Consider the following 16,348-nt stretch of genomic DNA (forward strand, 5'->3'; position numbering starts at 1 on the left):
GAGCGAAACAAGCGGGGGTGTGGAACTGAGGGGGGGAGGGAGAGAGCAGGAGTGGGAGAACGAGGGAGTGTGAATGGAGGTGAGTGTAAGAGGGAGTGGAGGAGTGGGAATGTGAGTGGGGGAGTATGAGCAGGGGAAGGGGGAGGGAGGTGGGAGTGTGGAGGGGTGTGAATGGGAGATGAGCGTGAGTAGGAAGGTGGGGGGGACTGAGAGTAAAGGAGTCTGAGAATGAGGGGGAAGCGAGGAGGAGTGTGTGAGTATGAGTAGGGGGGGAGAGTAGGGGGGAGGGGGTGAGTATGAGTAGGGGAGTGTGAGGCATCTGAGGGGTGGCATGTGAGTGAGAGTGGGGGCAGTGTGTGCGTGCGAGAGAGTGAACAGGGCGAGCGTGAGTGGGGGAATGGGGAAGAGTGGGAGGGTGAGTGTGCGTGGTCAGTGTGAGTTCAGGTGTGTGTGTTGGTGGGAGAGTGAGTGTGAGAACGTGAGTGGGGGATGAGCAGGGCAAGTCTAAGTGGGGAAGTGAGGGGAGGAGTGGGAGTGAGTGAGAATGAGTGGGGGAATGAGGAGGTTGAGCGAGAGTGGTGGAGAGAGTGGAGGAGTGTAAGGGTGAGTGGGGAGTGAGTGGGGAGTGTAACAGGAGTGTGAGGTGAGTGGGAGAGTGAGTGAATGAGGAGTGGGGAATGGGGTAGTGAGTGGGGGAGTATATGAGTGGAGGAGTGAGTGCAAGTGGGGGAGCAGGTGGAGGAGCGTGAGTGGAAAGGTGAGTGAGTGTGGAGTGTTAAAAGGAGTGAGGTGAGTGGGGGAATCAGAAGAGCGAGTGAAAGAGTGAGGGAGTGTGAGTAAGAGGAGTGGGGGGTGAGTGGGAGAGTAGAGTGTGAATAGGGGAAGTGTGAGTGTGGGGAATGAGGTAGTGAGTAGGGGAGTGAGGCGTGTTAGTGGGACAGTGAGTGGGCAGTGAGAGTGAGGGGTGGGAGTGGAAGAGGGTGAGTGGGGGAACGAGATGGGGCATATGAGGGGGAAGTGTGAGTAGTGAATCGAGTGTGAGAATGTGAGTGGGGGAATAGGGTAGTGAGTGGGGGAGTATGAGTTGGAGCGAGGAGGTGTGGGAGGGCAAGTTAGAGTGAGTGAAGAAGTGTGAGTGAGAGTATGAGTAGGGGGAGTATGAGGGGGGAGAGTGTGAGACGGAATGGGGCAAGTGAGTGGGTGAGTATGGGGGAGTGAGGAGGAGTGTAAGTAGGAGGGTGAGTGTGAGTGGGGAATGAGTAGAGGAGTGCGGTGAGGGGGGAGTGTGAGTTAAGGAGTGTGAATATGAGTGGGGGAGTGAGGAGGGTGTGTGGGAAAGTGAGTGGGGGAACGTGAGTGGGGGAGCGTGTGAGAAAATGAGTGGGGGAATGAGGAGCAAGAGGGGGTGCGGGGGGTGTGAGAGCAAGAGTATGAGTGGGGGAATGGGGTAGTGAGTGGGGGCGTGAGTGAAGAGTGTGAGGGGAGTGTGTGTGAAGTGGGAGAGTGAGTGTGAGTGGGTGAGAGTAAAGGAGTGAGTGAGACTATAAGTGGAGGAGTGAGTGGGAGAATGGGGGGAGTGTGAGTGGGGGACTGAGGGGAGTGCGAATGGATGAGTGTGAGTGGAGGAGGGAGAGTGGAATAATGAGGGGTGTGTGAGTGGGGAGTGTGGATAGAGTGAGTGTGAGACTGAGTAGGGAACGAGTAGAGGAGTGGGAGTGGGAGAGAGAGGGGGGTGGGAGGGAGTAAGAGTCGGGGGAGGGAGAGTGAGTCTCAGTGGGAATGTGAGGGATTGAGGAGGGAGTGTAAGTTGGGGTGTGAGAGTAGGGTAGTGAGTGTGAATGCGAGAATATGAGTGGGGGAATGCAGTGAGTGGGAGTGTAAGTGGGGGAGTGAAGAGGAATGTAAGTGGGAGGGTGAGTGTGAGTGACTGGGCGAGTATGAGTGAGGTAGGGAGGGAATGGGGGGTAAGTGTGAGAATGTACTCAGAGTAGCAGAGAGTGTGAGAGTGTAAGTGTAGGAGTGCGAGTGCAAAAGTATGAGTGGGGGAACATGAATGGAAGAGAGCGAATGTGAGTGGGGTGAGTGGGGAGTGCGAGTGGGAAACTGAGCGTGAGAATACAAGTGGGGGAGTGAGTGGGGAAGCATGTGGGAGCAAAAGGGAGTGGGAGTGTGAGGGAGGGAGTGTCACACACACACACGGGTCACTCACCAGGAATTTCCGCAGGTCTTTGTAGTTGGTGATGATGCCGTTGTGGATGACGATGAACTCTGGAGACAGAGGAAAGGCCCCGCTCAGCCCCGGCACCAGCCCCCTGGCCAGGCAGCGGGCGCCCGCGGCCGCGCAACACAGACAGCAGAGACCACAAAGCTTTATTGTGTGAAAAGCCGTACTGGGCAGAAGGAAAAGGAGAGTTGCACCTCCTGGTGCGATTTCCCTGCTCTGCCCCATTTGGCATGGCGGGTAACGGCAGAGGATGATAATGCCCCGGCTGGGACTAGGGCTGCTGCGATCCCGTGGAGTTCCTGGAGGCACTCGAGCGCTTGGCAGTTTCCAGCCTGCTGGAAGCAATTAAACACCGCGCTCCTCCCGCCAGCGTGTCGGTGCCGCTCCTCGGGCGGCTACACCGAACACGAACCAAGCTGCCCGCTGCAGCAGCACAGAGCAGACCGAGCCCCTCCCGTACAGTGGTGATTATCAAAAAACCATAAGTAAATGGGGGGGGGGAAAAAGTATACAAAATTCCTTTCCAAAGAACAGCCAGGAAAATTCTTACCGTCCGATTTCATCCTGTGTTGACCTCCTCCGTGCACTGCGCCCATGCACCCCCCGCACCCCTGGGCACTAATCCCAATCCTTCCTGAGATCATTCACTGCTGCGAACATGCCCCACAGCCAGAAATCAAGTCCAAACCCCTCCGGCTTCACAGTAACTGGGCTCGGCGTCACGGCCTGCAATAAACCCGCTGCCCTGGGCCCGGCCACCGCTCCCTGTGCCACACCAGGCATCGGAGACGGCAGCAAGCTTTTCCAGATGCTCCGAGACCTGCTGAGGAGCGCACGGTTCCTCAAGCAAACACACTTACCGTTGTTTTTATCCGAGCGCTGCGGGTGGCTGTTGATAGGACTGGGCTCGCCGTGGGTAGCCCAGCGGGTATGGGCGATTCCAAGGTGTACGTCAAACTCGATGTCGAGGTCCATGTCCTGTTGCTCTGCAGCAGAAGCAGGAGAAGTTTTTAGTACTGAGGAGCCGGCCCTACCCCAAAGTCAACGCGGGAGTCTCACCAGGCCTCTGGGGTCCACGAGACACCAACACTGACAGGGAAAATCGGCAAATCCAACAAAACATCAAGCGTGTTTTCCGGGGCTTCAGGACGCAGGCACACACAAGCAACCTCCCCGCATTCCTCACCCCGCCAAAATAAAAAACAACTTTTAAGAAAGAATCCAGCCTTAGTTTTCTCTCTCAGGGGTGCACCTTGCCATCCCGTCACCTGCCGTACGCTGTCAGCTGTGACCGAACCAGCCCATTTCATGGTTACATACCACTATGGTTAGAATATTCATCACTAACCCTTGTCTCTAGAAAGCATACCATTAGTATTAATATTTCTTCGGAATAAAATACTCCTTTTGTTCCACAAGTGTCTCCACAATCTCTTTAAAACTGTATATCCTGCAATTTTCTTGAGCAGGCAAACATTTCTTCAGAAATATTTTGTGTATCTTCTATTTCTGTAATGCACGTACCACCTCGCCCAGCCTTTTCAGTTCCTGGTGTTCTCTACGCTAAGATTAGATCTACCCACCTTCCTTTTGGATAAACAGCAGCCTGCACCGTGAGGTTAACGCTAGCACGGGTTAAAAAAAGTTAAGTTACAACAACACAGTAGCTCTTGAATGCAAACCAGAGCTCTTGACTCCTCTGAAAAGCATCCGCCTGTTCTCACACAGCTTACCTGCGTTCCACACCCAACAACTGTGTGTTCCTTTGCGTTGTGCACAGATTTAATGAACTTAACGTTTAAATCGAGGGAACGCAAAGAGGCAGAAACGGGTGCAGGCGGCCTCGCTCTCTGCGTTCTCATCAATTTGACAGTTACACACGTGTTAGCGCTCTCCTGAAGCCAATGGCTTAGCCCATCACGACTCGGATGGACAGCTTTAGTTGGGACAAGCGTTACATATGACAATTTAAAATTCAACTGGTGAAGTTATTAGAGCATTTCTCTTTTTTGCCCAAGCTCCAGGTCTCTGATAATTATCTCCCAGTAATTACCCTTTCCCCAGTTTAAGGAGTTTTTTGCTTGGGTTTATTTTTGGCCTGTTTTCTAAAATGTCTTTCAGGTCTATTTTACTTTAATAGGATGTGATTCATTTGTCTTGAGAAATCAGGACTTCTCTGTAACTTCATGACAACATCCGCAGGATCACTGGGTTCTTCACAGCACACACATGACTGTTCACATCGCTGGCACTTCATACACAAGTTATTTGGAAACAGAGTGTTTCCAGGCAAAACAGGTGATATTCAAAACACAAATGAGAGGAGAGGACATTTCAAGGAAAGAGAGCAGGCCAAGAACGGAAGGGCAATACATACTGTGAACCTCTTCGTCCAGAGCCTTCACTTTCCCCTTCTGTTTGATAAGCTGGATTTTGCAAGCGTTAGCTTCCCAGTCTTTGTCGTTTCCGCCATCGACTCCCACACCTCAGCACCGCCACGGAATAGGAAGAACGAGTGTGAAGTGCAGAAAGTACATTACAGTATTTTATATAAACAAATACTGCCGATTTCTTTTTATTTCTTACAGTGCCCTTTCTCCCCACAGCTGACCCTCCAAATAAAGGCAAGAAACCCCTTAGGTTAGAAGTGAGCATTCCCTTTGTCATCTCGTAGGTATTTTTAAAGCCTCAGGTAACAGGCATCAAGAATGTTTACAGAAATCTGTACACTGAAAGTTAATCCAAACCTCTGACCACATGATCACAGGCACATGCAATTTGTGTTTCAGCTTTCTTCAAAAGCAGAAGACAGTAGAAACCGCTCACAAACACACCACAAAAATCATCGTTTACAAGCCAAAACTCAAAAAAGAACCACTGTTGCTCGGAGAGAGCTACCTGCGGAATCATAGCCTCTGTACTCCAGCCGCTGGAGCCCTTTGATAAGGGTCTCCAGGATCTCCCGTCTTGTCCGGGGAACATGGTAGTTCAGGTAAGCAAAGATGCCTGTATGGGGGGAAAAAGCATAATCTTATAACAAAATCACAGCTGAGGAAACTCCGTATGTTCCATCTACTGAGTACGGCGCACTAAGTTAAAACTCAAACAGGCCTTCCTACTGAGAACCCCCTGCAGGAAGGTACCACCGCGTCTGCAGCTTTTCCTTACCCCACCTGAGGTCCAACGGAGAAGATGTCACTAACGTTTAAGAGATCGAAACTAACCACAAAACGCCAGCATCCTTCTCATGACACTGAAAGCAACTAAACAGGACAAGCCTGGGCATTATGGGAGAAAGAATTTCCACATGAGCTGGACCTACACAACAGAATGAACTGTCAGGAGACCATGCAGGGGACAGGAAACAAATCGCTCCACTTGAAAAACTCAAGGTTCACTAACACTGAGCTTTGCATGCTCAAGAACCACCTTCAAAAGGAATTCTTCCTTGAATAGCTTTCTCTAAGTTCCTCCCACAGACTCACTAAGAAAAAAATCATTTAACTCATGCAAACTAACACCCTCAAACTAATGGAGCTATTTTTCCTGTAGGTTGCAAAGGAAGATAAATTGTTGCTTCTATTTTTAAGCAGTGAGGGGGACACAAATTCCTAGATCTCTAATGCCAACTATGGCTCTATTTCAGAAAGATTGCCTTTGGTGCCATCATGAAGCAGTAGCATGAGCAGACATCGACTGGATGCTAGAAATAGCTGTACTTGCAATCTACCATTTCACCCCGTCTGCCATTCTAAAGGAGAAAAATATCTGCATGGAATAGAAGCAAGACAGGTTTCACACAAACGTCCATATATGTAAGTGACTGGTAATTCAAGGTTTGTAATTTGAGAAACTTCATCAAAACCTCTTGAGGAGAACGCAGTCCAGTCACGCACACACACAAAAACAAAGCCCTTTTAAAGGTATCCCAAATCTTTGATTTTTTTCCTGATGGTACTGCCATACAGCCTGCCGCACAGTTCCCAAACTTTTATTCACGTGAAAAATTTTACTCCCAAGATCATTTCTGGAACATACATCTTTATGTCTACCCACAGATTATTTTAAAGAACATTTGAAAAACTGCATTCTTAAGCTGTTTGTGTTTTGGAATTAAACTAAATAATTCAAAGCCTTTTGGTATCTTAATTTATTTTATAAGTAGAAACATGGGCTACTCAGAGTCGACGGATGCACTGAATACCACACAGCAAAGTGCTGAAACATTTACAGGGGACTTTTTAGCCTGAGCAGGGACGACAAGGTCGCACGCAGCCATGTACCACTCTGACACTCTCCCATTCCTTCTCCCTTTTCCATGGGCTTTGCCTACAGGTCTCAGGACAGGTCTGTCAGAAGCTTCACCTGCCCATTCCCAAAGCACCAGTATTAGAAGGTCCATCTCCCTGCAGTGCCGCTGCAAAAAGAGCACACCATGTCTCGCTTATTTTCTTCCATATTGCTACAAAAAATTAGATGCACGTGCTATTGTTCCTCTTTCTTAAACCACCTAGTCAGATGAAGGGAAAAAAAAAAAAAAAGGAAAAAAAAGGAGCTTTTCACGTGGTTTCTTTAGCTTCTACCTTCATTTCACCAAAACCCAAAGCCTTTTCTGATACCCACTTGCAAGACTATCAGGACCAAGTTTACAAAAATTTGCAGTTTCACTTCCATTGCTCCTGACATCCGAAACCAATCATGCACACAGGCCTGCTGCTGCCATCTCCTGATGGCATTTGTTCAACTTCAGCGTTGGTTCCAGTAACTACACGGACAGGGTGAGGTCCTCCTCCACAAACCTCGCAATTCACAGCTAAAAGCTCAACAGATAAAACACTGACAGCAGTTAACCACCTCTGCTGTATTTCAAAAGCCTCCTCTGAAGGATACTTCCCCCACGCTCTCAATCTCCAAACCCTCCTCCCCACCCTTCTGGCAAAAAAAAAAAAGTTTTCCAATTTGGGATACTTAGTTCACTCTGTTTCTAAAAACTGCATTCTTCAGGCAAACAGCAACCTCCCTGTTTACAAGTGAACTGACTCCAAATAGCTGTCATCCAGGCTGAAGGACGGCACATTTCACCTATATCCTGGACGCCTAAAATCCTTTCAATGACTTCCAGGTCTTACAACAGGAGTACAAGCAGACTGCTTTATTAGCAAGCAGCTGGAAAAGCCCCTCTCTCCATATTTACCAGAAACCTCCCAAACAGACGCCCAACGCAGCGGTAGCGTTACACGTAAAAATAACAAGTGGGTACCATAAAGCAGAGAAATCAAGCACACGAGATGTCTTTAAAAAGGCAGGCTGGGTTCCAGCAGTTCCTGACATTTCCCTTTACACCAAAGCCACCTACCATGGCATCCAAAGTAAAGCTACTTCAGAAGGCATAATTAGAACCAGCACCAGTTATTACGGAAACATGAACGCCACTTACATTTTTCCAAATTAGCTAAATAATTTCAGAGTTGAAACCTCTCTCCGTGTTTTATGAACCTTGGAAGCACACGCTAAGGGTCCCATTCCCACCCAAACCCTGGAGCCTTATACCTCTTTTTGACGGCGCCGGGCAGCTCCTCGCTCTGCCGTTAGCTGGGCCCGTCAAACAGCTCTCCAGAAGCACCTACCATCTCTGCATCCCCCTCGGCGGCATTTCAGCTATCTCGCTACGGCAAAACCCGTCCCACTCAGGCATACAGCTACCTCCTGAGTTATTCCACTACCACGGCACACCACCAAAGGCCACTTCGGTGGTGTGGGATACGCTCTTTTGAGCAAACGGGGACCAATGATGAGCGTTGAGGTGCTCTGGAGTTTGAACGTCAGGCTGGCCGCAGCCAAACAGTTCCTGGAAGTCCTTTCCAGTGAACAGCAGCAGTGCGAGAGGCACAAGAGCCTCATTGACGGGAGCACAGAGGAGGCCTTCTTCGCTGGCAGGGCATGGCGCTGAGCGACTGGGGGACAAAAATGGAACAAGGCTGTCCAGCTGGCATGCAAAGGGTGAAACAGAGCCACTGTAAAGTTTGGGGAAGGAACTGCGTGCAAAAGGTATGATATGTATGGGCACATGCCAAGAAGGGAGAAGAAAAGAGGACTGTAGGAAAGGTGGAGGGGAAGTAGTGTAGAACAGGACAGCAAGCTTATTGTAGGTAGTCTGCTCTGCTGCCTTACATCCCGTCTTGGCTGCCCTCAGCACCTCCAGGCCTCTCCAAACAGCAGCATGCCAGAGGCGTGTGAAAGTAGTCCTCCCCGTGCCCAAGGGACAGCAGGCATCACCCCCATAACGCTACCAGGCACACAGCTACAAAAAACCCAACTTGTTTCCAGGCCCTGACATTGCATTTTAAAGGAGGGTATTTTCCACTGAAACAGTCCAGGGGGGCCCAACACAGTCACCTCAATGGCCCCGCAGAAAGCACGGAGCGTGCGTCCCCTCCTGAACACCCGACCAACCCATCTGTTGATGGCTGATACAACAGACCCAGCCCGGAGGGGTCGGGGGACACCAAGGAAACACTACAGCGTCTCGCTGAAAGCCCCAGCAAAGATCACTTTGCACAGCACTTTCCACACAGATGCTTGGTGCCCCAGCAAGGCCACTAAAATGAAGTCCTCCACATGAAAAGAAGTCTAACTCGATAGATGGCCACAATTATTAGGCAGAAACTCTCTTTCCTTTCATAAAATATGTTTGTAAATGTGAATTGATCATTTTAGTCTCCATCCTGCTTCTGGCACAAGTATTGCAACTTCTTCTGAACCAAAAAAATGGCTTAAAACCAGAACTATTTCCCGCTAGGCAGGGCTGACTTTGGACATCTTTGTTAAATCTGAATCCAAATCAGACAGTGGCTTGAAAAGTTACTTCCTCTGCACATTTCAACAAGTTCAGTCACACCTGAACTTAAAAAAAAAAAAAAAAAAAACAACCACCAAGTGACCCAAAACTGAGTCCTTGTCACAGATCACAACTGCTAGCAGTGTACCACAAAATGCCATGTACTGAATGGGCACAAAGTAGAAACCGACTTCCTCCAGGAAGGGATGGCTCATCTGGAATGAGCCTGAAAAACAGTAGTGTTTATTTCTACTTGTACTGTAAACAAACAGAAAACATCTATCTAGAAAGGAGTCAACCTGGCATTTGTCTTGGGCACTGGAAAAAAAAAAATCTATTAATTACAGCACAATTATATTAAGATTATTCATGAGGACTGCGAAAAAAATCTGAATCTAAGACTAAGAATGCCACAAAAAAAAACCCCACAAAAACCCCACGGAATTCAGCGCTTCTTATCAGAAAACACAGAGACTACGAAAACCAAGCCAACTAAAAGAAATGCAAATACAGTATTGACCCTGCAAAATATGCGGACACACTCTTCAAAAAAAGACGACCGTGTAAACATTGGGAGATTCAGTTTTGATTCAGTTCAGCGTTTAGATCTTGACAGGAAAAGAGCTGGAGTGGTAATGGAGACGTCACTATGAAAATAAAATTCTAAGAACTCACCTGTGATTGACACGTCTTACCAATGAGAAGGCAAGTAAGACAAGCAGGTTTAAAACTCACCTTAGAGAAAACAGGAAAAAAGTGAAATAAAAATAAATAGAATAATATGTAAAAAATTATGCATAATTTAAGTAAAAAATGGGACAATAAGGCTGCTGAAAATGAACACGAGTCTTCCTAAATGCACGACTTGCTAATCTGCAAGCTAAAATCAGATATTTGAAGGCTTATCACCCATCTATGACACTTGATCATGATGAATTATGTGTAAATAACAGTTTCATTTACTGGAAACATTTTCAAATGCATTTCATTTTCCCCTTTTCAAACATCCCATAATGCTGTGATTCTTCATAGCTGGAGAAAGTTTCAATCTACATTTAGAAAACAGCATTTTTACTGGCTCTACCCTAACTATTGGATTATTCAGGAATATATGAGCCATCACATCTTGTAAGCACTTCCATTTTTAAGTACAATTCCACTGCCCTCGACAGAAACACTGATGAGAAAAAAAGACCCAAAGCATTAAATGCTTGTTATGCTTCACTGACCTAAGGGTATTTTTGAAAAATGTTGATTTCTCCCAGCAGCCACCAACAGGGGCTCTGCAGATAAAATTCTGCTCTGGAGTTAAGACCTCAAGCCTTCGGTCCCGTCTACGTAAATGTACAGCAAGGAACACGGGTGTGCCGAGTCAAAGGGCGCTCAGGTGACACTTACATCCCAGCATGATGCAAAGCCCTGGCCGTTCAAGAAAAGAACCTCTTTTTACTCAAAAGCTGAACAAAGGATCACTTCATCCAGCTACAAAACGTAGCCTTCTCCAAGGTGGAACACGGCACACAACTCTACCTTGTAGGTTAGACTATAAAAGACCTTTCTTCCACACACCAGAGACATGTTTTGCTCCCAATCACAATGCCTTGTTAAAGCCTTGTTCTCTCCCTCCCTGTGCTTACATTCAAATCAATCTACACCATTCAAAAGATGAAAAGATATCAACTGCACAGTTCTTTACAGCTGCTTGAAGGCTTCCGTGAGGAGCGCACTGTCACAAAGCCCCAATTTTTCTGTCAAAGTGACAATTCATTTAAATCACAACAGTCAATGGGAACATGTTGGTTTTGATGAAATTCCAACGCAAATCCAGCAAATTTCCATGAGGGTCCCATCTGGTGCACCACCAGCTTATTGCCCTTGCCAGCCTAGATGCCAGGCACTGAAAATGTAGAAATCTGGGAAGTCCAAGCAGAACGTTCCTGAAACCAACCCACTGGAAATTTCAGGTCCCTAGCAGACCTGAAAAGAGGAGGTTCAGTTTCAGCTCAACTGACGCATTTAGGCACCATTCAACCCAAGTGTTTCTCAGTAATAACGCCACACCTGCCCTCTGTAACTCACGCTCCAGAAGCAGCCAGAAAGAGGAAGTATTACAGAAAACCAGGATATATGAACGACATTTAATTACGCTACCTTGACAAGCCTTGAGTTGGCATTGTTCAAGGTGAAATACATGCTATATCAAACAAACAAACAAAAAACCCGCTGTGAACTTCATTCTAGTCCAGCACTGTTTACAATCATGAATTCCCAGCTAAAATAAGACAGCAGCAAGCACACTACAGGAATTTATATCTGACAGGCTCAGAAAACACAATACCCCTCTCTGGAATACACTAATATACTTCAGGACTTGACACTAATATACTTCAGGATTAGAAGAGCAGTCACGCTTTACAACATAATAAAACATTTCAACTAGTAACTTGACACAGGACTTTGCACGTATGGACTGAAAAGACTTGTTCAAAGTATGTCAGTTTATCGTACAATTCTTGAATCACACTAAGACCCGCCATAGTAAGAAGTCCTGTATATACTCCTCTTAAGTGAAATATCTTGAACAAAATACTTTAGAACACAAAACATTTCCTTTCTTGCAGGTTTGTCTTAAAAACCTTACCTGGTGAACCACCAGCAGAACACGTATTCAGCTGCTTGTGAAACTCAACTCTCTCTTAGAACCAATTTTTAATATTCAAGCACAAAACCTAGGCCTTCTTAATGACAGCTACATAAAGAATTACCTATAAACAGTTGGCAGATTTTAACAGAAGAGCATTTTTATCACATGGACGTTCATTATTTCTATTGTTGACAGTCACTAAAACACTTTTTCTGAGAACTTCATTTTCCCACGACCTTTTCGGTGCTCGTGTTCCTTTATTTCATGGTAAGTTCACAGGCAAATCAAATGAATCACCACTTCCAGGTAAGAATAAATGATCTTCTCCAGTGTCCTGAATACGTGAAGTTACTCAGGAATAGCTTCTCCTAATCCTTTTCCCACAAAAGCAAAAAAGCCTTCAGGCTAGGTTTACTGTCAGATTTACAAATTCCTTTATACCATACTGTATACTGTTAAAACCATTTCAACAGACGATGGTATCAGTACATCCACTTGGCAATTCCAAAGAATCCTTTATCCTGGTGATGATTATTAGGCCTCAAGTCTTCAACAAATTAGATGCAGGCTCCTAAGTATCACATACACAATATACGTTACAGACTGGGAAAAGCGATAAAAATATTTTTCTTCAAACTACAGCAGGGGAGACACTAGGCAGTAACTGCACGTTGTAACACAGATACTAATCGTAGCAGAGAACAAAGTCCCAGAACCAATGCTCAAAACCCACTGGAGCGGGCTCCTATTATTTGCTGCCCGGTGGTTCGGTGAGGTAGAATGCTGTGCCAACTCCTGCGTACTGAAACAACACTAATTCTGCACAGTTTGAATGAACGCAAGGTCAGAAACAAGCAGACTATCATTATTATGTCTGCTAGCTGTATATGGGAGAGTTTACGTTCAACTCATCAAATCCGCGCTGGGAAAAAAGCAAAGCAGAAAAACATCCACTCGGTGGAGAACCACATTCGTCCACTGGATGCTTCTTGTACCACCCACGCACACACCTTTCTCCCCAGCTAAAAAGGGCAGGATTTCTCCTGTCTAGAGTAAACGACCAGTGCATCAATTCTAAGGACTTGTTCTGGCCAAGAGCAACTACTCTGTGTGTTTCTACTCACACAGAAAGGCATACACCTAGGTGTACAAATGGTATTTCGGCAGGCGGGAGGGCAGTCCCCACTGATGTACGTGCAACCCTAAAGCTTGAAACTCGAGTCTTTCTTAAGCCCGTTTTTATCTTCAGTAATCACTAGTAATACCAGACCTAAATTCTACAATCCCTCTTTGTCGTTAAAAACAGTCATGGCATACAACAGGTTTACTTATTTACAGAACAGTCTATCGAGCCTGGCTACCTCGAAAAACCTGTTTTCCAAACTATTTCATAGATGCCATTGAACAGGTTTGGTGCACTGGGACCAAAGCACACCCAATTTATACCTGGCTAGGTCGTCAAACTGCAAGTTTGTAACACACAGCAAGAACAAAACCTATTTTTCACTAACACTATTAAAAACAAAGACCCAGCACATCTACACAGCAAGCCTGTCATTTATGCTAGGCATCAAGGAACTGAACTTTGAGGTTGCTTTCCTTTACCTGTCAAGCGGTACGAGCACGTCAGATCACAGGACTTGGTAAGGTCACGCACACGTAAACCTGAACATCAGATTATCAGCATGCTGAAAACATTGTGTTGGTAATTCCAGTCTTGAAGCTGTCACAGGGAGAATTCAAATAACAATAGCAGCATTGTCACCTTTTTTTTTAAAAAAAAACTCATCTCAATAACTACCTTTCTATCTGAGACGAATTCGATAAAAATCTGAACGTGGACTGCGTACCCACCAAACAGCGTGACAAGATAAAGCAACGTATATCCTGACTCACAATTCTACTACAGAAATGTTGTCTGAGGGTTCGTGCAAGCAACCAGGCCCGCACAGCTGTCACTACACTGCGTAACATGGCTACTCAGACCTTGCAGAGGCCACAGCTTGAGAAATCAGAGCCCTCTACTCCCAAGATGTAGACTACTGTCACTTCACTTAGGAGGGACAATTAAGCTTTGTTAGTGAAGGTACTCAGAGTACCTACAAGCCAGCTCTGCCTATTTATGACACTTGCAGGACTATCTGAGAGGGCAACGCCTCTATTTGTTCACCTTGTTCCTTCGCTGGAGTCTACTGCTGCTGTATGGAGAAAAGCCCAAACCACCACTGCAATTAATGTTTCCTACCGTGAGCCGAGACCACCGTCAATTTTGTCTCGCGCTCACCAGCCGGACTGCGAATGGCAGCAGCAGAGGAGACTGTATTCCTTAGTTTCTGCCAACTGCCCTTAACCGCAAGTCACAAGAGTTCATGTGGTAACACCCTCAGACTCCAGACAGTTCTCCTCCTGTTCCCTACAAAAACCCTAACTGTCTTCAGCCACGCGCTTCCTGCGTTCAGAAGCTCCTCAATTTCCAAGGCTTATTTTTCTGTATTAACGCGCTCAGTTAATGCTCTCCTCTTCTCGTTTTTCACTATAGGATATATCTCTGGCTCCCAGAACGAGACTCAACAACAGAGCCAATAATCCTCAATGATTTTCTTACTGTTTCATAAAACGTTTCAATATTCAAGAAGAACTTTGCTTATATCGAAAAGGGGAGAAACACGTTAAATCTTGAACGCAACTAAGTAACTACCCACGGCATTTTCAGGGCTTATCGCAGCTGAAAAGACAAAGAGCAGAATGTTAATATTGCACATTTCAAAGGCTGGACCTCAAATAAGGCAAGCACAAGGCACCAAAACCATCCTTATTCTTGCAGCAAGCTATTTATAATAATAATTATCCCTTCTATTCTTAGCTTTGCTCCACTTTGTACTTTTAACACAAATTAACATAGTGTTAAATGTAAGCTGAAGTATGAATTTCTGATTGCCTCTCTGTAGCGCTCAACAGGCTTGACAGTTTGAAGGTGATACCGGCTCGCTCTCACAAAAACAATGAAAGCAATGACAACTTGCACATTAAGTACAGAAACCACAATCTTGCTTAGAGCATCGTTTTAATTTTCCACACAAAAATAAAGAAAAAAAACAAAGAAGGAAATGCGGAAAGACAAATAAGAAGAGCCAACAGATCACTGTTGCATAAATTTCCATGGAAAAACATGAAGCTGACATAAAAGAAAGAGGAAGAGAAAGGATAAATTATATTTCTGTGTCCAGAAGATTAGGTAAGAGTAACTGTACCAATATGGCAAACGGGAGTGGTAAGTACCTAAGTGACTCTGGAGAACAAGCCTCACTGGCTTGTGCTCCAGTTCACTTAAGGCATGTGTTCAACACGGGGAAGCTCCACTGGGATATGAACAGACTGAGATGAGCTGGTGCATAACCCTGCAACAGACAGACACTCCTAAGTCACATTTAAACCAATTTATCTGTCTGCCTCACAACCTACGTTGAGTAAACTTGAAGCAATGTATGAATATCCACATCAGAAGTTGCAATGCCTAAAAAAATAACAATGAATGCCACTTTTCACCTAAAAGTGGGAGTGGTTATTCTGATACGACCAGAGCCACGTTTAGAAATGCTACTGGTGAAACCTGTAGCCCTGATGTTCACTGAGGCTTCGGCTCCTAAGTCACTTCGCTGCTTTTGAAAACTACAACCTATAACCTATCCGACACAGCACAGGAGTGTCACCAGCCTCAGCACCACCCGCCACTGAACCAAAACCCACCGACATCACCGAGTGCCCTGAAGGCTTCTGCACCGAGGAAACAGCGTATTTTTAGTACCGTCGTGTCTCGCGCAGACCGAGGGCGCTGGCCTTTTGTACGCTATGGCCACATTTGCACGTAATTTCGGGAGAATTTGCCCTTTCAAGTTATTAATACGCTGCAAGACGCCTCCCCCGGAGAAACGTACGCGGACCGTAGACAAGATAATGACATTTTGAGATAACGGAGATGGGGCCCCTTCTCGCTATAACCGAGGCAACGCAAAAGCGGCCAGTCCCCTTTTTTCCGCTCAAATCGCCGGGGATGCCCCGGGGGCCGGGCTGTTCCGCCACTGCACGCTTTCGGCACGGCACCGGCCTGCCTAGCCCTGCTCCTCCAGGGCGGGGAGCGGGGCGGGGAGCGGGGCAGGGACCCGGGAGCCCCCTCCCGCGGGATGCGCTGCGCGGCTCACACACACACACACCCCACCCCCCCCGACCCTTCCCCTGCTCCGCGCCCGCCGGGCCGTGCCGCCCTGCCCTTACCGCACATGGTGCTCGCCGGTCCGCGGCCGCGCTAGCTCTGCGCGCCGGGGCCGCGCCGCCCGCCTGCCCGCCCCCCCCGCGGCGGGGGCCCAGGGCGCAGGCCCGCCGCCCGCCCCACCATTGGGCCCCCGCCGCCCGCCCCGCCCCGCTCCCGGCCCGGCCCCCGGGACGTGGCAACCGGATCCGCGTCCGCCGGCGAACGGGCGGGCAAGGCGGGCGGCGCCCGCGGCCCCGCACAGGCGGGGGAGGCCGGGGGAGGGGGGAAAGGAGGCGGACAAAAAGGTTCTCCGCCGTCCTTCCCCCGTGCGGCGGGAGGGACGGAGCACCGGGCGCTTCGTGCAGCCGCGGCGGGGAGGGGGGGGGCGGTGGA

At 47.5% G+C, this 16,348-nt stretch overlaps 1 protein-coding gene across 3 annotated transcripts in view; it reads right to left on the reverse strand.

Annotated features, from left to right (window-relative positions):
- The window catches only part of GFPT1 (glutamine--fructose-6-phosphate transaminase 1), a 38,726-nt gene extending 22,696 nt beyond the window's left edge, over positions 1 to 16,030 (reverse strand). For 2 of the 3 annotated variants that reach the window (XM_050910123.1, XM_050910122.1), the window contains exons 1-5: positions 15,979 to 16,030; positions 5,123 to 5,230; positions 4,602 to 4,709; positions 3,085 to 3,210; positions 2,210 to 2,268 (exon numbers count right to left, since the gene is read on the reverse strand). In XM_050910123.1, coding sequence (XP_050766080.1) covers positions 2,210 to 2,268; positions 3,085 to 3,210; positions 4,602 to 4,709; positions 5,123 to 5,230; positions 15,979 to 15,985 — 408 coding nt within the window. In that variant the 5' untranslated portion in view covers positions 15,986 to 16,030. Of the gene's footprint in view, positions 1 to 2,209; positions 2,269 to 2,391; positions 2,555 to 3,084; positions 3,211 to 4,601; positions 4,710 to 5,122; positions 5,231 to 15,978 lie in introns of those variants that run through there. The other variant, XM_050910124.1, reaches the window with a different exon arrangement.
- Between the last annotated feature and the right edge of the window lie 318 nt (positions 16,031 to 16,348).

The sequence above is a fragment of the Gymnogyps californianus genome, chromosome 23, assembly GCF_018139145.2.
Source record: "Gymnogyps californianus isolate 813 chromosome 23, ASM1813914v2, whole genome shotgun sequence".
In the NCBI taxonomy this organism is placed as follows: Eukaryota; Metazoa; Chordata; class Aves; order Accipitriformes; family Cathartidae; genus Gymnogyps; species Gymnogyps californianus.